The sequence below is a fragment of the Pseudorca crassidens genome, chromosome 16 (genome assembly GCF_039906515.1).
Source record: "Pseudorca crassidens isolate mPseCra1 chromosome 16, mPseCra1.hap1, whole genome shotgun sequence".
Classification (NCBI taxonomy): Eukaryota; Metazoa; Chordata; class Mammalia; order Artiodactyla; family Delphinidae; genus Pseudorca; species Pseudorca crassidens.
Window position 1 is genome coordinate 33,842,824 of NC_090311.1, and position 27,274 is coordinate 33,870,097.

General features: G+C 36.1%; 1 protein-coding gene across 4 annotated transcripts in view; it reads right to left on the reverse strand.

Moving 5' to 3' along the window:
* EXOC6 (exocyst complex component 6) overlaps positions 1–27,274 on the reverse strand; it is a 205,854-nt gene that overhangs the window by 138,092 nt on the left and 40,488 nt on the right. For all 4 annotated transcript variants that reach the window (XM_067709983.1, XM_067709985.1, XM_067709986.1 and 1 more), the window contains exons 2-6: positions 19,547–19,718; positions 18,229–18,276; positions 18,049–18,139; positions 15,081–15,126; positions 10,701–10,905 (exon numbers count right to left, since the gene is read on the reverse strand). In XM_067709983.1, the coding sequence (XP_067566084.1) occupies positions 10,701–10,905; positions 15,081–15,126; positions 18,049–18,139; positions 18,229–18,276; positions 19,547–19,718 (562 nt within the window). The remainder of the gene's footprint in view (positions 1–10,700; positions 10,906–15,080; positions 15,127–18,048; positions 18,140–18,228; positions 18,277–19,546; positions 19,719–27,274) is intronic.

The following is a 27,274-nucleotide window of genomic DNA, read 5'->3' on the forward strand; positions in this document are numbered from 1 at the left end:
AGTTGATTTATTTTAAATTTTTTTTGGCTGTGTTGGGTCTTCATTGCTGCGCATGGACTTGCTCTAGTTGTGGCAAGCAGTGCTCTTGGATGCAGTGCTCGGGCTTCTCATTGTGGTGGCCTCTCTTGTTGTGGAGCGCAGGCTCTAGGCACGTGGGCTTCAGTAGTTGTGGCATGCAGGCTCAGTAGTTGTGGTTCGTGAGCTCTAGAGCGCAGGCTTAGCAGTTGTGGCACACGGGCTTAGTTGCTTTGTGGCATGTGGGATCTTACCAGACCAGGGCTCAAACCCATGTCCCCTGCATTGGCAGGCAGATTCTTAACCACTGTGCCACCAGGGAAGTCCCCATTGTTAACTTTTTGAGGAACCTCCATACTGTTTTCCATAGCAGCTACACCATTATGCATTCCCGCCAACATTTTGCAAGAGTTCTAATTTCTCTACATCCTTACCAACACTTGCTATCTTTTGTTTTTTTGATAATAGCCATCTCGAGAGGTGTAAAGTGACATCCCATTGTGATTTTGATTTGCATTTCCCTAATGGTTAATAAAGTTTAGCATCTTTTCATATATCTGTTGGCCACTTTTATGTCTCCTTTGGAGAAATGTCTTTTCAAATACCTAGCTCACTTTTTAATCAGGTGATTAGTTTTGTTTTGTTTTGTTTTTTGCTATTAAGTTGTATGATTTCCTTACATATTTTGGAGACTAACCCCTAATCAGATATACAGTTTGCAAGTATTTTCTTCCATTCCGTAGGTTGTCTTTTCACTCTGTTTCCTTTGCTATGCAGAAGCTTTTGAGTTAGATGCAATTCCACTTATTTTTGTTTATGTTGCCTGTGCTTTTTGTGTCACATCAATACTTCTACTTTCATTGAGTTTAACTTGCTACTGTTTCTCTAACTTCTTGAAATGGATACTTAGGATCATTGATTTCTGCCTTTCTTTCCTAATTTATAAATTTAAGCCTACAAATTTCCCTTAAACTTGACTTTTATCATATCCTACCAGTTTTTTATATATCACATTTTCATTATAATTCAAAATATTTTCTGGTTTCAAATGAGTTTCTTCTTTGACCCATGGGTTATTTAAAATTTTATTTCTTAATTTCCAAATATATAGGGATTTTCTACTTATCTATTTATTACCAGTTTCAGGAATAATTCCAATGTGGCCAGATAATATGTTCTGTATTATTTCAATCCTTTGAAATGTATTGACATTTCCTCTATGGACCAAAACATAATCAATTTTGATAAATGTTCTTTAAAAATGTATATTCTGGGGCTTCCCTGGTGGTGCAGTGGTTGAGAGTCCGCCTGCCGATGCAGGGGACACGGGTTCGTGCCCCGGTCCGGGAAGATCCCACATGCTGCGGGGCGGCTGGGCCCGTGAGCCGTGGCCGCTGAGCCTGCGCGTCCAGAGCCTGTGCTCCGCAACGGGAGAGGCCACAACGGTGAGAGGCCCGCGTACCGAAAAAAAAAAAAAAAAAGTGTATTCTGAAATCAAGAGATACAGTGTTACATGTGTCAATTAGGTCAGAGTTGCTAATCATTATTTTAAAGGACTAAATCCTTACTATATCTATTGGCTCTAGTAGTTACTGAGAGGAGTGTTGAAATCTATTATGATTGTCAAGATGTCTATTTCTCCTTTTAATTCTGACAATTTTTGCCTTTATATATTTTGAGACTATGTTATTAGATAGAAATAAATTTAGAATTGTTTATTTTCCTGATGAACTGAACCTTTTATCACTATGAAATGTTACTCTTTCTTAAGCTTTTTGTCTTAAAGCCTACTTTAATATTAATGTACATACATCAGCTTTCTCTTGGTTAATCTTTTCATGATACAACTCTTCCATCCTTTTGCTTTCAACCTCTCTATATGTTTATATGTAAGATACGTCTTCTGAAAGCAGCATAATTTAACAGTTTTTAAAACTCATATCAATTCCCCTCCCAACTTAAGTACGGTTGTTGTTTCACACTGTTAATTCTATACATACATAAACCTTATAAGATGATCTTGTTTCATACAGCCAATAGATATGTAGTTTTATCCCAAATAGTTGCCCTTTCTATTTACTTCTGCATCTCTGGCCTTCTAACTGGGATGATTTTATGTCTGAAAACACTAATATTTCCTTTAGTGCAGGTCTGCTAAAAAAATTCTCTAGGTTTTTATTTATCTGAAAAATACCTTCATTTCACCTTCATTTCTAAAAGATTTTAGCTAGGTACAGAATTCTAGGTTGACACATAAGGCTTATCAGCACTTCAGATATACTTTTCACTATGTTTTGGCTTCCACTGATTCTGCTGAGAAGTCAGCTATTGACTGATATTATTATTGTCCTTTTGAAGATAATACATTTTTTCCTCCGGCTGTTTTAAATTTTTTCTTTGTTAGTTTTCAGTATTTTACTATTATATGCCTAAATATGGGTTTGTATTTCTTCTGCTTAGAATTCATAGCACTTTTGTGGCTTCAAGGTCTGTCCATATTTTTTATGCCCTATTCTCTCTCTTTTCTCCTTCTGGGACTATAATTACTATACATTATACATTAAACCTTTGCACCTTACCCCATATGTCTAAACTCTTTCCTGTACTTTCCATTCTTTTGTCTTTCTGAGCTTCAATTTGGATATTTTCCTCTGACCCATCTTCTGGTTCATTAATTCTTTCTTCAGCTGTGTCTAATATGTTCTGCCTCCTATATGTTGAGTTCTTAATTTGTTAATATATTTTCAGTTTTAGAATCTCCAGATGATTTATGGTTTCCAATGATCTCCAAATTCTCAATCTTGCCTTATAATTCCTTGAATACACTGGGTTGGTCAAAAAGTTCGTTTGGGTTTTTCCATAACATCTTACGGAAAAACCCGAATGAACTTTCTGGCCACGCCAATATTAATTAATTAATATTAAAGTCTATGTCTAATAGTTCCATTATTTAGACTTTGTTTTGCATCCTAGAGTTAAGCTTTATATCAATTACCAATGAGTATACTCCTCTTCCTTTGAGTGATTCAGGTCAAATAATGATTCAATTATTTTAATGACCTTTGGTTTGGAGCACTGTCAAGGTTTTACGAAACAATTACCACTAGTTGTTTTTTAAGAGGAAAACCAAATACATTAATTTTAAAACACTAGAAAAATTTAAAAGATATGATACATACAGGAACATACATAAAATATGCTGCCTTAACTCCAATGGATTATTTGTAGAGAAAAATGTCTACTAACCTCACAGAAGGAACTATGGTATCAAGTTGCAAGCTTATTTTATTTTCCACAGAAAATGACCACAGCTTGTGAAGACTAGGAATGCAGAAGTTGTTATCCCACAACTGACTTAATTATTGACAAAAATGAACATTTATACAGATTAATAAGTTGAGAAGCCTTATATTTTTTTTACGCATTTTAGTGATACTTCACTATCAGAACTTCATTATCAGAGATTGAAAAAAACATAGGCTTAATTCCAGGATTTTAATTTCCTTACATAACGCATATTAGTGGAACATTCCCTCTGTTGTGATAGGTCAGATTGTAGCTACTCTGTTCTGTTAGCATGTAGAAAGTTTACCCACTGCCTCTTTAGGGTGAATTTTCTCTGAGGAATACACTACTGCTAATCAGACCTTTCTAATCCCAAGTAATCAGACAATGCAAACCACAGAAATCTAGCTCTGCCCTCACCTAGACCTTAAGGCTGGCTCCAGAGGCTTGTGCTTAAGAAAATCATTATCCCTTCTCCTCCATTACCATTATTAACCTACTCACTGAAAAAAAAATCAGAATTCCCTTTCTCCCTCTGTGCCCAAACTTATTTTGTCTATGATTTTTGGTTTTCAGAGTAAAAAATTATTTATTTAGAACACTGCTTCCAAACAGTGTTATGTACAAAACTAACATTTCACACATTATCAATAGATACTCCTTGAAAAAAGGGTTCTATGCTCAAATAAGTAAGATAAATATTACATACTTTACCTCCCTTCCAGGGGATTTACAATTCATAAGAAATATGCTTAATTTTATTTAACCCAGGTTTCCAAAACTTATTTGACCATTTAGTCCCATTTTCCCCTAAAGAACACTAATAAAATGTGTGCCAGGGGATATAATATGAAAATGTTAACTGAGACTATGAACTTTAGGTATTTAATGACTAATTAAGCATCACACTACTCATAGTGGATTCATCTATCACATTAGAATGAGGGAAAAAAACCCACTACAAATGCAAGTCTGCCTTTTACTTTAAAAAATTCTCCCTAGAGAAGCTAAAGCTCAGCTCTAAATTCCTTCAAAAAAAAAAACTTTTTGTGCATCTCATGCTAGGCACAGTGCTAGATCTCAGGAAGGTAAAAATAAATAGGATATATCCCCTCACTTTAAAAACTCACTGTCCAGTTAAAAACACAAAATATGCAATTATAATGTAGTGTGAAAAGTACAACAGACATATGCACTGAGGAGGAAGAGACCATCTCTTGCTAGTAGTAGTGAGACAGAGGAAGATAGATTTTACAGATGAAGTGATACTTAAGTCAGTTTTTGGGGGGGAAAAAAGCAGTAATTCATCAGATTGGAAAATTTAGAAGAATGGAAGGCATTCTAGGTAGAGGAAACAACCAGTATAGTCAAAAGTTTATGAGATGTGTACTTCTGTAGCACACAGGAAGAGGGAGTATCCAGAGATGACGCTTTTGTTTCATGCTGAGGAATCTGAACTTAGGTAAAGAGTAACTGGGAATCACTGAAGAGTGAGTGATGTGGTTAAAGTTGAATTTTAGGATAATAAGCAAAAGGAGAAAAGACTAGAGATAAGAAGAATAATTAATTTGATATAACAACAGTCCGGGTATGTACAGCAGAGGATACAGAATCTACAGATAGTTACTAAGTAGGACTTTGTAACAAACTACATAGAGTATAAATACTCCTGAAAAGTCTAAAGTACTCCCCAGTTTCTGGCTTGTGAAAATAGGAGATACTGCTATCTGAGATAGGAAATACAGAAAACACAGATTTAGTGAGAAGATAATGAGGTTACTTTCAGAAATGCTAAGTTTGAAGTTCCTATAGGACATTCGAGTGAATATATAACAAGCAAATCCATAAATGGGACATGAGATCATAGAATTAAACACAAAATACAGAGAACCTCCAAGGGAGGGAGCTACTTAGCAAAGTACAAGGTTTCCATTTATGTCACCTAAGGAGATTCCAGAACCAAACTGTGATTCTGACAAAGTGATGACACTTTATGAGAAACTCCAGAAGGCTTCCAATGCTCAAAAAAACCACAAGATATTAAATGGGTGCAAGAAGGGAAACCAAAATTGAACAAAGCACAAATTTTCTTATCAGATCTTAAGGACTCTAGTTCTTCCACCAGAAGAAAACTCTCTAACTTCTCAGTTTTGTGGGAGACACCTTCTAAAGGAAATATTGTAAGGAAAAAATCCCTATAGACAGATGATTAGGAAAGGTTTCTATATAAAACATCTGTCTTTTGGTTGCAGAGGTAGGGAGCTTGATTGTTTATACAAAAAAAAAAAAATAGTGGTGAACCAGGAAGCGTCTATTCCTGCCCAGCAAGAAATTCTCATAAACCTTAAGTCCTAGAGCCCATGATTTGGTGGACTGCCTAGGTAGAAAAAGTCCAAAACCAGTCTACAAAAAACAGGTCAGAGAGAATAAGTTTAATAATGAAACTCTTAATTAAAATGTATAATGGAACATGAACTTTAAACTACTGTTCACACTGAAAAATCTTCCATGTGATTGTGTTTTTTATCCCCATGGCATACACATAATTCCTTGTCCAGATGTAGGAGAAAAAGTACTGAAAACAAGAAGGCAAGATACTGAAGGCAAGAACATAAAGTTGAAGAGCTCACCAGTGGGGAAGAACATTCACTGATCAGAGGCAATCACTCAGGAAGACTTAAGATCCTGAGAATAATGGGAGGTGCTAAGGGAAGAATCAATTGCTTCTCTGACTCCCATTTTAGCATAAATTGTACCAGCAGTCCTGTGAGCATCTTGAATTGTTGAAGTGTCAGCAGTGGAGGAGAAGGATGATCTCTTCAGAGGAAAACTATGAAATCCCACACTTTATTCTACCTTAACAGTGAGTTAATATCCAATCTTTTGGTTCTACCGGGGCTTTCTTAACCTATATAGTTCTCTGGAATAATCATATTATCTAGATTCAAAATCTCTGGATTCTTTTCCTGAACTTGGCTTCAAATATTACTCTCTTACACTTTCTTAATATTTATTTTTTCCAGGCTACTAATGTGATATTCAAACTCTAACTTGCTGGCCTACATTTCTTCTATTTCTGTTCCTATAACACCACCCACAACTAACCATACTCCCCCCATCCCAATGGTAGGGAAAATAGCCCCAGGCCTAGCTTTCATAGAAAAGAGAGGCAAAAAGTGTGGTTTAAATTCTGCTTAGTAGCTTCTTCTTATTTACAGCAAATAAAGATATTTTGGGGAATTTCCTGGAGGTCCAGTGGTTAATACTCAGTGCTCTCACTACCAGGGCCTGGGTTTGATCCCTGGTCAGGGAACTAAGATCCCACAAGCTACTCAGCGTGGCCAAAAAACAAAAAACAACAACAACAAAAAGAATTTTTGTCAACCAAGTATTTAACTAATCTTAACAAGAGATAACTATCAAAATAATTTGAAAATCAAATCTGCTATATGGAGAAAAGGAAACCCTCATAAACTGTTGATGGGAATGTAAATTGATGCATCCGCTGTGGAAAATAGTATGGAGGTTTCTCAAAAAACTAAAAAATAGAGCTACCCTATGACCCAGCAATTCCACTCCTGGGTATACATCCAAAAGCAAAAACAAAAACACTAATTAGAAATGATACATAAACCCCAATGTTCATAGCAGCATTATTTACAATTCCCAAGCTATGAAAGTAACCTAAGTGTCCAATACACAGATGAATGGATAAAGAAGATGTGAGATATAGATGCACACACACACACAATGCAATACTACTCAACCATAAAAAAGAATGAAATTTTGCCATTTGCAGCAACATGAATGGACTTGGAGGGCATTATGCTAAGTGAAAGAAATCAGAGAAAGACAAATACTGTATGATACCACTTATACATAGAATCTAAAAAAAACAACAAACTAATGAATATACAAAAAAGAAGCAGATTCACAGATATAGAGAACAAACTAGTGGTTACCAGTGGGGAGAGGGAAGAGGGAGGGGCAATATAGGGGTATGGGATTAAGAGGTACAAACTATTAGGTATAAAATAAGCTACAAGGATATATTGCACAACATGTGGAATAGAGCCAATACTTTAAAGTAACTATAAATGAAGTATAACCTTTAAAAATTGTGAATCACTATATTGTAAACCTGTAACTTATATAACATTGTACATCAACTATACTTCAATAAAAAAATAATAATAAAACAATGAGAAAAGTAAAAAAAAAGAAAAGAAAGAAAGAAAAGAAAATCTGCTATAGTCCATCTACAGGTAAGAAACACTTAACTACAAATTTTTTAAAAAATGAGACTTTTAAAAAACATTATCGTATATCCTCACAAGTCCTACATTATTGTACATTGTTTTCATTTTTTAAAGTAAATTCATCCTGATAAAGAATTTTCAAACTCAATGCATCCTCAAAGTAAAACAATCTATTAACAAGGCAAATTAACATAGAATATAATACTGTGTAAAGCTGAAACAATTAATAGAAATATAATGGAGATTATCTGATTTATAGGCAATCCTTTAAAAGTTAAAATAGGAAGAAACTTCATATACTGAATTTTAATTTCCTCTGCTGTGGCAATAATCTGATACAGACACATTTCTTGAATTAGAAAAATGAACAGACAACCTAATCAAAAAATGGCCAGAAGACCTAAACAGACATTTCTCCAAAGAAGACATACAGATGGCCAATAGGCACATGAAAAGATGCTCAACATTGCTAATTATTAGAGAAATGCAAATCAAAACTACAATGAGGTATCACCTCACACCAGTCAGAATGGCCATCATTAAAAAGTCTACAAATGATAAATGCTGGAGAGGGTGTAGAGAAAAGGGAACCCTCCTACACTGTTGGTGGGAATGTAAATTGATACAACCACTATGGAAAAAAAAGTATGGAGGTTCCTTAAAAAACTAAAAATTGAGTTGCCATAACATCCAGCAATCCCATACCTGGGCCATATCCACAGAAAACTCTTAATTCGAAAAGATACACGCACCCCAATGTTCACAGCAGCACTGTTTATGATAGCAAAGACATGGAAGCAACCTAAATGTACATCAACAGATGAAGGGATAAAGAACATGTGGTGTATATATATAATGGAATACTACTCAGCCATAAAAAGAATGAATTAATTCTATTTGCAGCAACATGGATGGACCTAGAGATTATCATACTAAGTGAAGAAAGTAAGAAAGAGACAAATACCATACAACATCACTTGTAAGTGGAATATAAAATATGATACAAATGAATTTATTTACAAAACAGAAACAGACTCATAAACACAGAAAACAAACTTAGAATTACCAAAGGGGAAAGGGGGTGGGGGAGAGATAAATTAGGAGTTTGGAATTAGCAGATACAAACTACTATATATAACATAGATAAACAACAAGGTCCTACTGTTTAGCACAGGGAACTGTATTCAATACCCTGTAATAAACCATAACGGGAAAAAAACACGAAAAAGAATATATATACGTATAACTAAATCACTTCGCTGTAAACCAGAAACACAACACTGTAAACCAACGACACTTCAATTTTAAAAAAAAGAAAACAGAGGGACTTCCCAGGTGGCACAGCGCATAAGACTCCACTCTCCCAATGCAGGGGGCCGAGGTTCAATCCCTAGTCAGGGAACTAGATCCCACATGCATGCCGCAACTAAGAGTTCGCATGCCACAACTAAGGAGCCCGCCTGCCGCAACTAAGGAGCCCTGTAGCCGCAGCTAAGGAGCCCACCTACCGCAACTAAGACCCGGCGCAACCAAATAAATAAATAATTAATTTAAAATTTTTTAAAAAAGAAAATAAAAGCTTCTCTAAAGTAGCCTGTAATACTTGAGAAAAAATCAGGAGTTAGAAAGCATGATGAACACAGCTTTATTTCTATGACATTGTGATTATTGGGGGGTTTTAAAAGCAAACTCTTATAAGTTTTAATTCATTTAAATAATTTTAAAACTTTCCATTGGGCTTCCCTGGTAGCGCGGTAGTTGGGAGTCCACCTGCCAGTGCAGGGGATGCGGGTTCGTGCCCCAGTCCGGGAGGATCCCACATGCCACAGAGCGGCTGGGCCCGTGAGCCATGGCCGCTGAGCCTGCACATCCGGAGTTTGTGCTCCGCAGAGGGAGAGGCCACAGCAGTGAGAGGCCCGCGTACCGCAAAAACAAACAAACAACTTTTTATTACTGAAAATTTCAAATACAAAGTAAACAGATAAATATAATGAACTCTCAAGTTCACATCACCTATCTTCAACAATTGATGTTTATATACCCTTGTTTCATCTATGTCTTTACCTACTCACTCCACAAACACCCCATGCATTGTTTACAATTTTTTTTCAGATAAGACTTACATACATTAAAATATACAGATCTTAACTATACAATTTTGACAAGCGGATATACTTTGTCACGGTATAGAACACTTCCATCTCCCCAGAGAGTTCCCTTGTGTCCCTTCCCAGGCAATCTCCCCACCCAGAGGCAGCTACTGTGTTGATTTTTTTTTTTTAACCTTAAATTAGTTTTGCCTGCTTTAGAATTGCATGCAAATAGATATAAGTGTGTGCTTTTCTGTGTCCAGCTTCTGTAGCTCAGCATAATGTCTGGGAGAAATTCATTCCTTCTTATTGCTAAGTAATAGCCTATTGCATGAGTACAGCACAATTTGTGTATCCATTCTCCTTTTGATGTCCATTTGGCTTGTTTCCAGTTTTTGGCTAGTTGTGAACAAAGCTGCTGAGCATCGAGCATCGTGAGGATGCGCTTTCATTTCTCACTGGTAAATACCTAGGAGAGTAACTGCTGACTCAAAAGGTAGGTACATTAATTTTATAACTGCCTTTTTGTTACTGAGCTGTAGGAGTTAATTCAAAGATAATATTTTCAAGTTGCTTTAAAAAGAGAACAATTTGTAACCTTAGCATAAAAGGGCTCCCACTTGCCTCTGTGGCTGCCTCTGTTTAGCTAATTTTATACCAAATTTGCTGAAAAATGTTAATGTGATACTACATACATGGGGAAGATTGCTGAGAGATCAGTTGGTGAATCAAGTTAGATCAACTTTACTTAATTAAATAAGGAATAACTGCAAACAAAAGAAGAAATGCTGATGAAATCCATTCTAAACAAGAATAAGGAAAGCTAAGAAAAGGCTAAAACTAAACAAAAACAAGTATTTTATGTAAGTAAGAAAAGTAAACTTTGGGTATATTCTATAACCTAGATTATTAACTAACATTAAATTAAAAGTCTCCTTTTTAAGAATGTATGTGTAAAACTGAGTCACTCTGCTGTACAGCAGAGATTGGCACAACACTGTAAATCAATTATACTTCAATAAATAAATAAAATTCTACTTTTTAGTCTCACCTGTTTCATTGCTGTTTCACCTATTTTGTCAGAATGTTTGCGAATGCTTTCCAAAAAGTCTTTGAGATCAGACATGGAGATTTCTTTAATATCTTCACGGAGCTTAGGAAGATTTTCTATCATCAGCTGACAAAACCGGTATTGACTAACTCGGGGAAAATACACATTCTCTAATTGTTCCATAGTTTTTAGAGCAGAATAATACCTGTGAGAAGTTAAAAAGAACACTCTATAAAAAGTTCTTATTACATTTATTTTACAAGTAAGTCCAAATAATCAGTCCAACACTCCCAACAAAAAGGATATTGTTATAGTAAAAATAACATAAATAAAATTAACATTTATTTCTATTTACTAAGCACAAACAAAAACCATATGAAAAAGTTGCAGGATGAAAATTCACTAACAAACAACTTCTTTACTTCATTTCATCGAAATCTATAGCATGACAAGCATTATCACAGTCATCACAATACCTTAAATGTATATATGTATAATAGTTCCAAAATTTTTAATCAGAATATTTAGTTATTTGATATATGATTTCATGATATCTCTCCCATCCACATCCCCTACCTTCAAAAAAGTACACGGCACCGGTTTAAATCAAATCAAAGTAAAATATATTTTAAGAAAAATATTTTGGAAAATGTTACACTCTTTAAGGCAATTGGAAATAATATTGTGTCACAAAAACCATTTAAAAAGCCATTAATAGGGCTTCCCTGGTGGCGCAGTGGTTGAGAGTCCACTGCCGATGCAGGGTACACGGGTTCGTCCCCCGGTCCGGGAGGATCCCACATGCCGCGGAGCGGCTGGGCCCGTGAGCCATGGCCGTTGAGTCTGCGCGTCTGGAGCCTGTGCTCCGCAGCGGGAGATTTCACACACACAAAAAAAGCATTGGTGAAGATGGCAGTGTGGGAAGACGTGGAGTTAGCATCTCCCCACAACTAGGGCGCCTGCCAGCCACTGGTGCGGGGCTGTGACGCCCAAGGACATGGGAGTGAACCAGTTGGAGGTAGGGGGACTGAGCGGGGAGGAGAAGTGGAGGCCAGACAGGATCGGTGCCCCTGAGGACAGGGAGATCAGGAGAGGCAGGTGGGAGGGACTCTCCGGAAGGAGTGGGAGAGGGGCAGAGGGCGATCGCCTGGCCCACTGGGCCCGGGGAGCCTGCTGAGCTCCCAAGCCTGTCCCCCCACCTCCAAAACCCCATCCAGGCCACGCCGGTCCTGGGGGCATAGGAGGGAGGCTGGGGAGATCAGGAGAGGCAGCTGGGAGGGGCCCTCCAGGACGGAGGAACAGGAGAGGAGAGGAGGGTGTTTGCGCCGACCACTGGAGCCCAGGAAGCCTGCTGGGCTCCCAGGTGAGGTCCCCCGCCCTCTGAGACCAGGGGTGGGGGGCACGCCTGGTAACCTTCTGTTCCTTGAGCCTAAGCCCCACCCCCCACAGCCCCCAGGGCCTTTTCCAGACCTGTGGGTCCAGAGCATTGGCCCCACCCACCGCCCATCGCCCTTGCTTAGGCCCCGCCCCCCACATCCCAGGCCTCGCTCCCCCCGCTTTTTTTTCCTTTTCCCTCCTCTTTTTTACTATTGTGGTACTGATGTACCTTCCGGTTGTTGATTCATCTATATTTTTATTTTTACATTCTTTCTAACATATCTGTTAGTTTCCTAGTCTTATTTTATTTTTTACTTTGTTATTGTTCTTTTTTTTTTGCCACCCCACGGGGCTTGCAGGATTTTGGTTCGCGAGCCCGAGGTTGGGAAGAAGCTCCTGCAGTGGGAGCTCCGATATCTGTGTGACAAAAAATAATTTTTTTAAAGAAGAAAAAGAGGGACTTCCCTGGTGGTGCAGTGGTTAAGAGTCTGCCTGCCAATGCAGGGGACACGGGTTCGATCCCTGATCCAGGAAGATCCCACATGCCAGGGAGTAACTGAGCCCATGTGCCACGACTACTGAGCCTGCGCTGTAGAGCCCACAAGCCACAACTACTGAGCCCACATGCCACAACTGCTAAAGCCCGTGTGCCTAGAGCCCGTGATCCACAAGAGAAGCCACCACAATGAGAAGCCCGCGCACTGCAACAAAGAGTAGCCCCCGCTCTCTGCAACTAGAGAAAGTCCACGCACAGCAACAAAGACCCAATGCAGCCAAAAATAAATAAATTTATAAAACTAAAAAAAAGTTTTAAAAATAAACTCACTTAAAAACAAAAGTAGGTTCACGTAGTACCCAGCACAATGGAAGTAAACAGACCCACCCATATCAAAGCTCACACCAGGAAATTACAGACCACAGATGACAAAGAGAAGATGCTAAAAGAGAGAAAATGTGGGTCACAAACTATGGATGAGAAATCAGAATGACTGCAAACCTGTCAATGGCAAACGTGGAAGCTGGAGGGCATGAAAGATAGGGCGTGTGTGTGTGTGTGTGTGTGTGTGTGTTATATAATAAGCCTACCTAGCATGCAGATGCAGATCTTAGTTTCTAAATACCATTACTCACTAAAAGGAGCTGTACTTTGGAGGACGGCTCCAGATCTAGGGCAAGAAAAGTACAACATGAGTCTGGAACATCTTACTCATTGTATGATAAGCAAGAAAGCACTCAAAGACAAATGAGGACACAGGAACTGGCTTAAGGGGTTCCCCTAGCCAAACTGGGGACAATTTGTGCATCAAAAAGAATAAAGAGAATTACAGATTATAACTCATTTATTTTTTAAAAATCTGTGAGTCCATAGTGATAATCAGAAAAACAGCTAAAAAGAGGAAAAGTTCTTTACATAAAAAAGTCAGCTAATAAATGTTAAAGGAATGATAGAAGTATAAAAATCACCATTTTGTAACCCCAATGTGATACATGACTAAAATAAAAATCCTAAAACCACTGGGTGAAAGACTGTCAAGAAACAGGACTCAAAATATCACCCCCCACAGATTACATATTAATTGCAAAGAGAAAAATATACCTTTTCTTAAGAGATCTGATAGCCATCCCCTTAAACAAATGATCAAATTTAGGATAACCTAGAGATAATCTGATAGCATATACCTTCTGATGTCATACACAATACCACTTATGTTGTACTCATGCCAAAAACATGTAATCTGCATCTAATCATGAGAGAATGATCAAACAAATCCAAAATGCCCTGGTGTACAAGACAACTAACCTTTTCTTTGTTTTTCATGAAAAACAAAGAAAAGTGGGAAGACTATTCTAGATTACAGGGACAAAAAATACATACTAACCAATATTTCAGGAAGGAAAAGAAGATATAAGACATTTTGGGGACAACTGGGTAAATTTAGATATAAATATTAGATTATGAAATATCTGAAGAAATATATAATGCTCCAAGCTTAAAAATAGAGAAGTAATAGTAAAAGTTAGTTATTTAATGACATAAATGTAAATACCAAAATAATTTCTTAAAAGAGGTAAAGGTTTTTGCCCCTAGGAAGGAGGAATGGTGAATGGCAAAAAGGGAAGGTGATGTCTGTTTTTTTTTTTTTGCAACAAACACACAGAACTATTAACTATTATTGTACTTAAAATATGAGGATGTACAACTTTGATAGATAAAATACAATAAATTAATAATATACACATAAAATAAAAGACGCCTTCAGAATAGATTATGGTTCATGTATTAGTTAGGAACAAAATCATTCTACTAATTAGTACCAATTGGTAAAGACCAATAAAATTCAATGTAAAGCACTATGAAGCAGAACATATACAAATCTGAGTATAGATTTGCATATACTGCAATGTGATAATTAAGCAGTTATTAATAAACAAGAAGAAATGATTATTTCCCTATTTCAAACACATCTCGTTCTGATTTTTCTATGTAATTTAAAAGGGTTCATCTTTAAAACATTTTAAACATAATTACATCTAATGCTCCTACAGCAATTCATAAACTACTTTAAATCACTTTATCTTTCATCTGTCATGTATTCATATGTATTATAAAAGAGAACATGAACTACACTAGCCCAGATTGTCAAAATGTAACTACCCACGCTTTGCTTTCACAAAGTATACACTTAGCCTTTGATTGTGTGCAACGTTAACGTGTTGTTAAGTTAATCAATATTTTTTCATTCCTGTTCAGTTGTCTATTTGTTCTTCATCAATATTATCAATCTCTGATATCAATTACAAAGGACAAGGATCCACAAATAAATGGCTAAGAACTGCTTTACTGAATGATCCTGATGGGCAAATTGCATTAACAAAGAATAGTTAAACACAGAAAAGCAAAACTTCAGATGATTCACTATAATTTACAGTAATTTTATCTATGCTCTCAGTAATAGGAAAAAAAACTCTTATTAAAAATAATTAGGAAAGAAAACAACTCACCTTTTTGCACTCATCTGTTCTTTCAGCTTACTGTACATTTCCAGCACTGCATTAAAAAATATAACTTATTTTAGCTTTCAAAATAAAAAAAATTTTTGAGAGATGAAAATAAAGCAGAGAAGAACATATAAATTCAGTAATTTTCTCCATACCTTGATTTAGGCTTATATTTTCAAATAAAATTTTATACTTCAATTAAATTAAAACATTTTAATTTCTACATATATTGAACATTATATTATATAAATTAATACATTATATTGAACTGGGAACACTTGTACATGCTGACAACTATAACTGAGACATCAACCTAGTAACAATTATCCTAATCAGAAACTTACTACTATCTCTTCCTGCAGTGGAAGTGGAAGTTTGGATTTTAGTTATTTGAGAGAGAAAGTTGAGCAACAGTGAGATTAATTGATTTTGATTCAATATACCAAATAAAATAATGCAACTGTGTTACAGCTCATTAAACAAAATTTTACACCGAACGCACAGAGAAAGAAAAAACTCAAAAGTTTACAGCGGAGAGTAAATTATAATAAAGGCATAAATAAACATAACAAAGTATCTATATTTGTTTTATCATTTCCATCAAAGGCTCAGAAATACAATTATTCAATAAAATTGTTATAAGCGTCAGCAAGAAGACACACTGCCACCAAAAAGGTTTTAATGCAACAATGTAGATTACCATTCATCCTTAGTAAAATTTCAAAGTATAAAGTAGGTAAATTACTGTTTGATCATCAAGTCAGCTCACACTTTCCTAGACAAGAGAGATAGACACATTTTTTTTTTCAGATTTTTTACAGTCTTATGGCTACTCCCTAGGGGTCTTCAGGTTCACAAAAGATATTGTTTAACTGCCTGAAAAACCATAAAAACTGCAATGGTGGCTATAATGAACCAGTCCTAACTCTGCAGACCCTATATATATCTCTATCAAAGTCCCTTTATTGCTATGCAATATATCTCACATTTTCCAATCAAAGCATTACAGTGAACACATAACCTAGGAAAGAGCCTAAAAAACTGCTGCTACAAGTATAAACTTTCTTTGAAGTCTCCTGTTTTATCTCAACAATTCGTGTAAATTTCACAACTACCTTATATTATTTCCATATTGTTTTCATATAAAAATAATGCTTTCCTCAAAAATAATTAATTAACTAATACACCAGGAAAATGCATTGTTTACCCTGTGACTTCTTATATCCTCCCATACTCCTCTTAACCTAAGGAGGAGTTAGGCAGTTGTACAGTAATGGCTTTCTTGTCTTTATTCACATTAGATGGTGGGACCCTTCAGAGCTGGGACTATATCATTTTCAACTTCATATTTCCAATATCTACCATAATGCCTGACACAAAAAAGTAGGTATGGGGCTTCCCTGGTGGCGCAGTGGTTGAGAGTCCGCCTGCCGATGCAGGGGACACGGGTTCGTGCTCCGGTCTGGGAAGATCCCACATGCCGCGGAGCGGCTGGGCCCGTGAGCCATGGCCGCTGAGCCTGCGCGTCCGGAGCCTGTGCTCCGCAACGGGAGAGGCCACAACAGTGAGAGGCCCGCGTACAGCAAACAAACAAACAAAAAAAGTAGGTATGAGTGTATAATTAGATAGAAGGATAGATGGAGGAAAGGAGGTAGTAGTTCTGGATGTGGCTGTTAAGAACACAATGTCGACATGAACTCAGATTTCCTGTCCAGCCTTGACAGCAAAGACAGTAGCAGTAAAAAAAAATCTAGCTTCTACTTCCCTTTATTTCTCTATTTCAAATAGCCCACTAGGGTTGAATAAGCTGAATTTACTCTTTCTTATTCCATCAGTACCCAATTTTTTAGGCTTATTACCATTCAGGGACAAAGCATTCAAACCTAGAGTGTGTTCATGACTATTTCAGTGTATCTGATGGTGACAAAGAAGTATTATTAAGCATTACTATAAGGAAATAGGTTTCTCAACCCTAAAACCTAACATAATAAGCAGACATTTTATTTACTAAAAGTTAATGTGCACATATCCCTGGTCCATTAGAAATTAAGATGAGCAGAATTTCAGTGATTCTAAAACAAAAAAGAAAAGCTTTATTCTCACAAGTCAGAAAACAATTTTTTTAGCTAATAAAATATGCTAACAGTTTATGTAATTTGTAGTCTAAGCTAAATTTACATTATATAAATATTATACAAAGCACCTTATTCTATTGCCCTGGATATGGAGGTTCAGGTTCCTTCCAAAAAAAAAAAAAAAGTTAAAAATGGGACACTGAGATTTAGCTTACTATATTAAAAAAGGATGTCATATACCTGTTTCCTTTTGTTTGAACAGGGTATATCCAGGTAAAGAAAGTACTGGTTAGTTTCTTCAGAATTTATTTGATGTCCCAGGAATATGTGAGCCCTAACAGAGACACCAGAAACTTAGAAACCTAAAAAGTCAGTCTTCCCAAAATATAAGAGGAAAAGCAAGACCGAAAAAGGGAAAAGATCTAGCACTTTTGGATGTTTTCTTATTAGCAAAATGAAATTGTGACCAAAGGCAAACCTGCTTAAGTGACAAAAAGAAAACAATGGAAAACTAAAGGTAAAAAAATTAGGCTAATTAGGAAAATGAAAGAAAATGTAATCAAAAGACACTCTCTCCATGGGAAAGTATTCTGAGGGGAAAAAAGGCAGGGGGTGGGTTGGGGAGGGACAAAGGGCAAACTAGGCAGAAAGGAAATGGAAAGGTAGGGGTTGTTCTAGGAGACTGATGTGACAGATCATCAAATAGGGGCCTTATAATAAGGAAAACCATGAAAATTCAGGGAATAAAGTAGATAAGAAAGAATACCATGGGCTCTGGGGGGGGGGGGACAATCACCAAGTAATCTGTAATACCTATAATGTATAATGACTATACACTACCATTAAATTACAATTTCACCAAGCTGAACGTTACATTATAGACAAGTTTAACTTACCTGGAAGGCATAACTGCAATTTTTCTATTACAGTTGTAATATTCCTCTGCTGAATTCTACATCGAATAATATCTTCTGTTTGGACTATCACCTTAAAAAGAAGAAATGTCCATATTTTAAAATGAACAGTTAAATGGCATCTACATATTGAATACTCAAAAAAATGTATCATTTTCTCACCTCCTTTCCAGCATCTTGAAATCTTCGGTTGGTATCAGTAACTTGCACCTTAAAAATAATTTCACCTTAGTTAGACAAATACGCATAAAACTGCCCTGATGTAACTGCTCACCCTTGTAATCAGATCATGCTTCATGAGAAACTTAGAACAAAGAAATGCAAATTCAAATTAACTCTACAGCTTGAACTTGAACTTTTGATTGAAAAGGGCTTTTGTTAACTTCAATTACTTATGACAGTTCTTTTTAACAGATTCTGTGGCAAACTTCTCAAATTTAATCCAGATTTTTGAACTTTACTTGCTTCTCTAAGTCTGTAAAACAATTCAAATCACTGACCCAGTTGACCACTGGTCCCTTTTTGATAACTTCAATGAGGTCTATGTGCCATTCATTGTCTGTAGGAAATAGTGATTGCATTTTATGGTAATTAAACATTCATACTTTGCTGAATGCAAACACTGGGTGGTTGATTAACATCAAACACGGAAATCTCAATCCACAGCAACATTTTAATGCTGCAGGTGCAGGCAAAGCTCAACCTCAAATTTTCCCACATATTAAGTGACTCATTAGGTCATCATAGTAAGGAAGCACATTCTGGTTTATTAAAAATCTCATTAATTTCTGAACAAAGATGCTCAGTGACCTCATTGATGCTGTATTTGGTCTCTTGTTATCTGAATATCCTTTATATAATGGTTTTCTAATCATAACCTCTGGTGAACCAGGGTCATTCTGTCTGCTAAGCTCTCCAAATGTAAAGAAAGATAAATAGGACAATTCTTATAACTAAATATTTTGTATTCTGACAGAACAAATCCAGGTCTCATTTAATAAATAATGTTTTTGCTGTGTGGCAGAAAATGTAGACCAATTTTCCTTAAGAAAACTACACATTGCTATTAAACTAAGAAAAAAAACAATTTCACTATAATTAAATAACTTTGAGAACACAATCATTTATAGTAAGTTTTTAGAAGTTTTCAGAAGATAGCTTTTTATCAATATTGTACTAATCGTCACTTTAGAACTCTAAAACTCCAAATGAGGCCTTTCATTGTGTGAATTTTTTGAGTTCAATTCCCTGCATGGAAAGAAATCCTGTTAAGTCAATGCATTACTTGGTTTACAAAAAAAAAAAAAGAGATTACTCCTGTCATTAGCATGACAACTGTATTAATAGAGCATTCCCAAATATGTACACTAATCCACTTCTTAAAAATAGTGCATTTAATAATGATTTGTAAATATGCACTATAAACTAATACTTGAGTAATTTGAGAGCAAAGGTAAACAGAATTTTAACTATTTCTTACCTTCAGTTTTTCTGCATCAGTCCTTACTTTAAGGAGTTCTGTAATAGCATCTACAAAACCCTGATGATGAAAATTACACATCTTTTCAATTTCCTTGTCATGATTACGGATACAAGCATCTAACTTTTCCATAAACTTCTTGTGTGCATTTGGTTGGTCATCATACACAGACCTGTATATATACAAAAAGAAAGCTAACATTAACTTCCCAGTTCACCAAAATTTACTCTTTATTAAGCCCAATCTCTGCAAGAGCTGATGTCTTAAAATAAAATCTCTGAAGAGACTAGGTTGATAGTACTGACATTAATAGAAATAATTTGGGTGGAAAATACTTAATTTCTTTTTGAACATGTTAATATTTAAAGAGCCATAGCCCTCTAGATATATCACTAGGCATCTGGAAATAAAAGTTTGAGATTCAGGAGATGAAGTCTTCAAACATACTAGTGCTCAAAAAAGAATCACTAAGTGAATGATGAAGGAATGAATGAACAAACTCCTGATTTCTACAGCATTTACTATGTGTCAGGACATATTCTGAGTGCTTTATATATTAACTCTTTAATCCTCATAACAAGCCTGTAACGTAGTATTGTTATTACCCTTGCTAATTTACAGATAAGTTACAGATTATGTAACTGTCATAAATTCCACAACTAGCAAGTGACAGCTGGTTGCTAGTTGTGGAATGAACATGAATATGGGATATGAATCCTGGTAATCTGGCTCCAGAGTTCATATTCCCAAGTACAAGACCATACTGCAATCACCCCAATGTTCTCTAAACATGACGTTTGCACTCCTACTGTATTTTAGCTCCTGCTGGCTCCACATTGAGGGACTTCCCCATCCACCATGAAGGAAAGGATTAACCTTGCCCAAAAAAAGGTTTGGCCCTTGCTCCCAACTCCTCGGCGGTTAGCCTTTGGAATGTCCTGCCTGATAGATGCCTTTGTTTACTTGGGCGCCTTGGGCAATGCCAAATAGTCTAAGCTAACAATGTGACTTACAATGTGATTTACAGTTGATGGGGGCATGGAACCACATGGTATGAGCTCTGGAGGGGCTGAAGATTAAGGTCAGCAACTCAGGCAGTCAGCTGTGCCTATGGGACCAACCCCCAGTAAAAGACACCATGGCTTGGGAGAGCTTCCCTGGTTAGTAATACTCCATGACTGTTACCATGCATCATTGCTGGGGGAAATAAGTGCTGTCCACATGACTCCAGTAGGAAAGGACAATTGGAAGCTCCCTGCTGGAACTCTCCTAAATCCTGCCTGATGTGCCTTCTCCTGTTGTTAATTTTAATCTGTATCTTTTTAAAAATTATTATTTTATTTATTTATTTAGGCTGCACTGGGCTTTTGTTGCAGTGCGCGGGCTTCTCTAGTTGCGGAACACAGGCTTAGTTGCAGTATGTGGGATCTTAGTTCCCCAACCAGGGATCAAATCCTGGGCCCCCTGAGTTGGGAGCACAGAGTGTGAACCACTGGACCATACTGAACCTGAAAGCAGTCTTGGGGACCTCCCAAAAGTGTGTGCCCCCATCTGTTGCCCATGGTTTGAGGTTCAGTTCAAGTCCCATTTCCTCCAGCAGGCCTTTTTCAATCATTTCCATGCCAAGTAATCTTTTCATCTGTAGGACAGACAAAAAGTCAGTCTGCTCACTCTGACACATTATATACAAATATTTCTTTACATTATAACTTAAATGTTTCAAGTATATGTCATATATTGTGTTTCTCCACAAAGACCATAAGCTTCTTGAGGGCAGCCTCCATGTGGCAGATTTTTAGTGAGTACCTATTATAACACTAGACACAGCAATATAAGGTTGCAATCATTAAGAACTTGGGCCTTCAAGAGCTAAGCTAGAACTAGGCTCTGATCTTGGATATCGTCTCTTTTCTACCTATACTGTCTCTAGATCTCACCTAGACTTGGACTTTTAAATTCCATAAACACTCTCACACGTCCCAAATTTATATTTCTAGGCCTGACCTCTCCCTTGAACTTCAAACTCATGCATCACTCCAACTGGATATCTGATAAGCATCTCAAATATGTCCAAAATGAATTCCTATCTTCTTCCCCAAACCCTGGTCCTCCCACAGCCTTCCCTCATCTTAGTAAACTCCATTATTCTAGTTGTTCAGGCAAAAAAACCTTGAAATCATCCCTGACTATTCTCTTCTCTCACCTCCCCACCAAAACAATCCAGCCACATCTCACTACCTCCACTGGTATCACCCTGCACTACGCCAACAACGTGTCTTGCCTAGATTATTGCCAACAGCTCCCTAACCAGTCTCCTTGATTCCACCCTTGTTTCCCTTCAGTCTGTTCTCAACAAAGTAGACAAAATAATCCCACTAAAATATAAGTCAGACCCCATGTCTCTCTTCTGCTCAAAACCCTATTTTTCTTACAGCAGCCTATAAAGCCCTACATAATTCTGCCCCATATTATCACAATTACCTCACTTCCTAATACTTTACTTATTCCACGCCAGCAACACTGGCCTCCTTGTGGTTCCTGAAACCCACCAAGCACATTCCTGTCCTATGCTTCGCACATGCTGTTTCCTCTAGCTGGATCACATTTCTCACACATGGCTGTCTCCCTCTCCTCCTTCAGGTTTTTGGGTCTCCTTCTTGATGAAGCCCTTTCTGGCCACAATATCCACATTATAAACACACACACACACACACACACACACACAATTCCCTTTCCTGCTTTTTTTTTTTTTCTAAAATAAAGGAATTTACTTTGTCACTGCATCACTCTTACCACTATTGAATATACTCTCTATTTCACACTTTTATTTTCTGTCTTTGCTCACTGGAATGTAAGTTGCAGGAGGGCAGAGAGTTTTTGTCTGTTTTGTTCCCTGTTGTACACCCAGCCCTAGAATACAGCCTATCATGTAGCAGGTGGTCAGTAAATAATTGATAGATGGACAGATGGATGGATGGAATCAAAAAGGACACTTACTAGCTGTTCAACCTCAGCTAAGCCATCCAACTTCTCTAAAACCAAATTCTCTCAACAATAAAATAGGGGTTTAAAAAGTATCTACATCAGAGTGTTATGAGGATTAAGTTATAGTAAACATACGAAAAACTCTTAGCACAGTAACTGACACATAGTAAGTGTTCAATATACACTGGCTACTATCATAGTATGTACATAAGAGACATCCAATCCTTGTTAAATAAGTGAACCATCTGCTGAATAATTAAGTACTGGCTGCAAATATCAAGTAGCTAACACTCAATTACCCATGCTGTAGGAGCTGACTACCCCTAATACCTGACAATTGTATAGGGACTTTTATAATCTTTACAACTAATGTTTCATTTATTTCTTACACCACACCATAGAAAATATCATTGCCTCCTTTTTACAAATGAGGAAACAGGCATAGAAATGGTAAATGAGTTAGTTGCCCAGCGTCACCTAGTTAGTGAGTGACTGAGGCAGTAGCAGAATTCCCATCTCATGCTTTTCCTATAATTAACACATATAGCTAACAAGAACTCTTAGTTAAACAAACAACATTATACCAAAGGAAAATTTGTGTGCAAGAGGAAATTTATTTAACTGACCCTGGTGTGCTATAAACAAATTTTTATTTCATAATTGTGAACAAGTGTTATATTTCTTTAAGTAATGTATATATATGCATTTCTAAGATCATTTTTTACATATTTTAATAAAAGTTTGATATTTATCTGGCTCTTAAAATACCAGGTAGTAAACAGAAAATACCAAAAGAACCTGCTCTTTTTTTTTTTTTTCTATTACTCTTGTAGCATTGTAGCAAAAAACTAGCAAGAGGTATTTCAGGACTGCCCTACTACAGTGTCACTCCAAAGGAAAGTTTGACTCCTTTTGTGAGTGCAAAGGCAATACTGTTATCTCTTTAAAAAATAACACTGACATATAAATAAAAAGAAGAGAAACAACAGTTATTTCCCAGAAGTCTATTTTATTTTAGAAAGTTCTTAAAGTCCAAACCTTAGTGTGCCTTTCCAATTTATTCTCTAGAGCTTTAAAAACTACTCCTGCTTTATAGCGCTTCAGAACACTGCCAGTGCAGCTATCATAGCATCTATTTATATATATACACACATATATAAGGATATAATACATATATTACAGCATATATATTAAAACATATAATAGCAGTGTAACTATTATAGCAGGTGAACACCTTTTTTTCTATTGATGTTATTAGTATGGAGAAAAACAATATCATGACATACGTATTTCCCACCATCCATTAACAGAAAACCAAAGCCTGAAATGGGTGAACTACTTACATTCCATGCCTTCTGCTATTAAAATAGAAAGGTAAGTCCCAATATAGGAAATAAAAATAACATTAAAGAATTAGTACTGTGAATGAGAAGGAAGAGTAGGTCTTGATCTGCCTACTGATAAGTCTCTCCTGACCCTTGGTAACCATCTGCCATTCCAGTCCTGAGTACAAGTTGCACTCCAAGCTGATACAACCACTTGTCAACCACAATCCATATCAACGAGATCATTCTGAGCAGAGTACACAGAAATGAAGTTGAGATAAAGAAATGTTCTAAATCACAGAAATGAATTACATTTAAACAAAGTATTGAAGGATGACCTGGCAAGTGCCAGAATCCAAAATTCACCAAATGATAGAATATTCTAGGGTCCTGAAAAGAACCCTAGAAAGTACATAGTTCTGCCTTTCTTAATTTAATAGATGCAACACAAATCTAAAAGCCAAATCCAAGCACTCAAAAAAGGCATTAATCACGACATGTAGTCGATTTAACCCTCTACCCACTCTTATGAAAAGTAAAGTAAAAAATAATTACTCTAAAAATTTGCCAATAAAGCCAATAACAAATAGCTAAGTGAACAGAGAGAGGCAGGAAGGGATAAAAGGTGGGTATGTATAGAACACTGGAAAAAGGAAGAAAAGAAGAGCAATTCTTATCCCAAGAATTTTTGCATAGCAAGAATTATCAATCTTCTCTCTGAAGGAATCTATGCTTAATTATAGAGATGATCTGGTGACAAGGTGGAGGGAGACGTTTATGGAGAGAAGCAGAGAAGATGAGCACTCCCTGTCGACAATTCCCCAGAGACTTAGTGGACTAAAGAGGAGTCATATTCTGCTGCTTCTGGCTTAATGTAATAAAGACTACAAAAAAAACAGTAACACACGACCAAGTACTCACTATTAGGTGATTTACATGCATTATCTCATTAGTATTCACTACAGCTTAATGATGTAGATACTGTTAGCATCCCAATCTACAAATGTAGTTTGGGAAGATTAAGACTTTAAGTCCAAAGTCACAGAGTAGTGGGACCAAGATTTAACCCCAGGTCTACCTAGCTCCAAAGCCAGTGCTCTTAACCATTATTTTAGACAGCCTCTCCAATCAGAAATGGTGATAAGCAGCATGAGAATGCAGAGAAGTTACCAGCATAGCAACTAACCAGATCACCTTTGAAGATCAACAATTGAGAATGACTCAGTAGGGAATCCCTGATGTGCACTGTTGCACCCATCAGGTGAAATCATCCAACGAACAGAAAAAGGGGATGAGAACTGAGGCATAGCTAATTGTTAGGCAGTATTAAATTACAAACGCAAGAAAATAAGGAGGAACAAAGTATGAAGCAGAGAAAACTGAGGGCCCGGTACTCAGCTAACCTCAGCTGACGGGACTCTGAAAAATCTATTTTTCTTTTTCCTTTTTATGTCTTTGAATGATAATCATTATTCTTTGAAATTCTGACTTGCAGGGCAAGAAAGGAAATACCATTCAGCACTATTCATTCCTTGAATCCTAAGTTGGTTAACAGTTGTATCCATCTAATTAGTGTGCCAGATATATTGCTGTTCTAAATGTTCAAGCAATATACAATGTTACTGAAAATAATTTTTTCTTCTTTCAAAATGTCCCCAGGATTTTATAATGTCTGTTGGCAAGCCTAATCAAGTTTCTATAAATAAATACACACAGATATGACAAAACCAGAAAGAGTGAACATTAGAAAGTCGGTAAATTTTCCACTACCCACATCCACTGTGGGTGCAACTTAGTGCTCCATATATAGATAATGACTTCAATATAAGAGTCCAGTCAGCACTTCCAAAAGCTTAGCACAATAAAACCTTACTTCTGGCAAAATTTAATGCTAATCAGACAAAACTCAGATGCAAATCAATTTTAAAAGAAGAGATGACTTTAAAACTTCGTGAAGAAAAACAAAGATGGACTACGCTACACTATGATTTTATTTACATATTTTAACTTTAGCAACTAGGAATGCATAAAAGCATTCCTGTATGTCTTAAAAAATGTTTATGTCTTAAGAGCATAGCAAAAAAAAATTTTAGGTACACACTTTCTATCTTCATTATATCTAATCTTCCACAGCAATGCAAAGTACGGAAATATGAGTTATCTCACAGTATATGATCATCTGATATATCAGGCTTATAGGATGTAAACAAGTAAATGTGCTTTCTGAAATGCCTCTTGAATTGTATGCACAGGGCTCCACCTAGTGGTAATAAAGTAAATATAAGAAAACTAAGATGTCATTTAAATGTTAAAATTGGTTCTTTGAAAATTAATGCTTTTATCATCAAATCAAATGTCTTAATGGAGGCACTCAGGCTACTTCGATATTTTAGACAGATGCTACGTTCTGTTAATAATATTAATAATTTACTAATCTTAGGAAAACATCTTTCTGAAGGAAAACAAACATTCACAAGATACTATGTGAAAAAGAACTCTCTTCTTATTACTGGCAACATTAGGATTTTTTTGTCAAAAAGCATATAATACCCGTACACTATTTTCAGTATCTTTTTCTTTCATTGTATCTTCATTGTAAAAAAAAATTCCATCATAATAACTCTAAAGAAAATAAAATCTGTTTCCTGAGAAATTATTTTTTAAATTTTCTTTTACTAAAATACTTGTATCAGCTACTTCTGACCTCCACTGTATGCTTTTTAATATCATTTTCTACTTTTTCAAACATTAACCACATTTCTTTCACCAGTTCCTCAAATGACACATTTGCCTTAATTCTGTACTTCTAGTAATAAAAAATTGTGTTTGCATCCATTTGAGCATTCTATATTCTTCCAGTCCATAGGCATTTTTCTATTCTCTCACCAAAGTTTCTAATGGCTTATCAAACTTAATTTCTAAAATATTAATTTTATATTTCCAATAATTAGTATTCAAGATTTGGTATTTCATATTAATGAGATTATTTATGATACTTTTTCAGCAATTTCATACTTGTATTGAATGCTTTTCATGTTCTAAGTACCAATCATACTGATTAGTACTAAAATTTTGGTTACTAACTATAAAAATATACTTTTCTAATATTAAACATATTTATGACAATTAACCACCCTAGGATTATCAGCTTTTGACAAATTTAACATTCCTAAAAATGCTGCTATGAAAACAATGTTAAACGTAACACAGAAAAAGTGATCAGAAGTTTTCAAAAAGCTATGAAAACCATCATATCCAATACAAATTACTTGCTATCAATCTCAAAAATAGTTTTTAAAACAGGTTTTCGGTATATCAATAAATTTGGTAAATTCAGCAAACTGGTCATGCAACAAACCAGTCATTTGGCAAGTAATTTAAGGCCAAGATTTGAAAATATTTCCTTAAATAGAAGCAT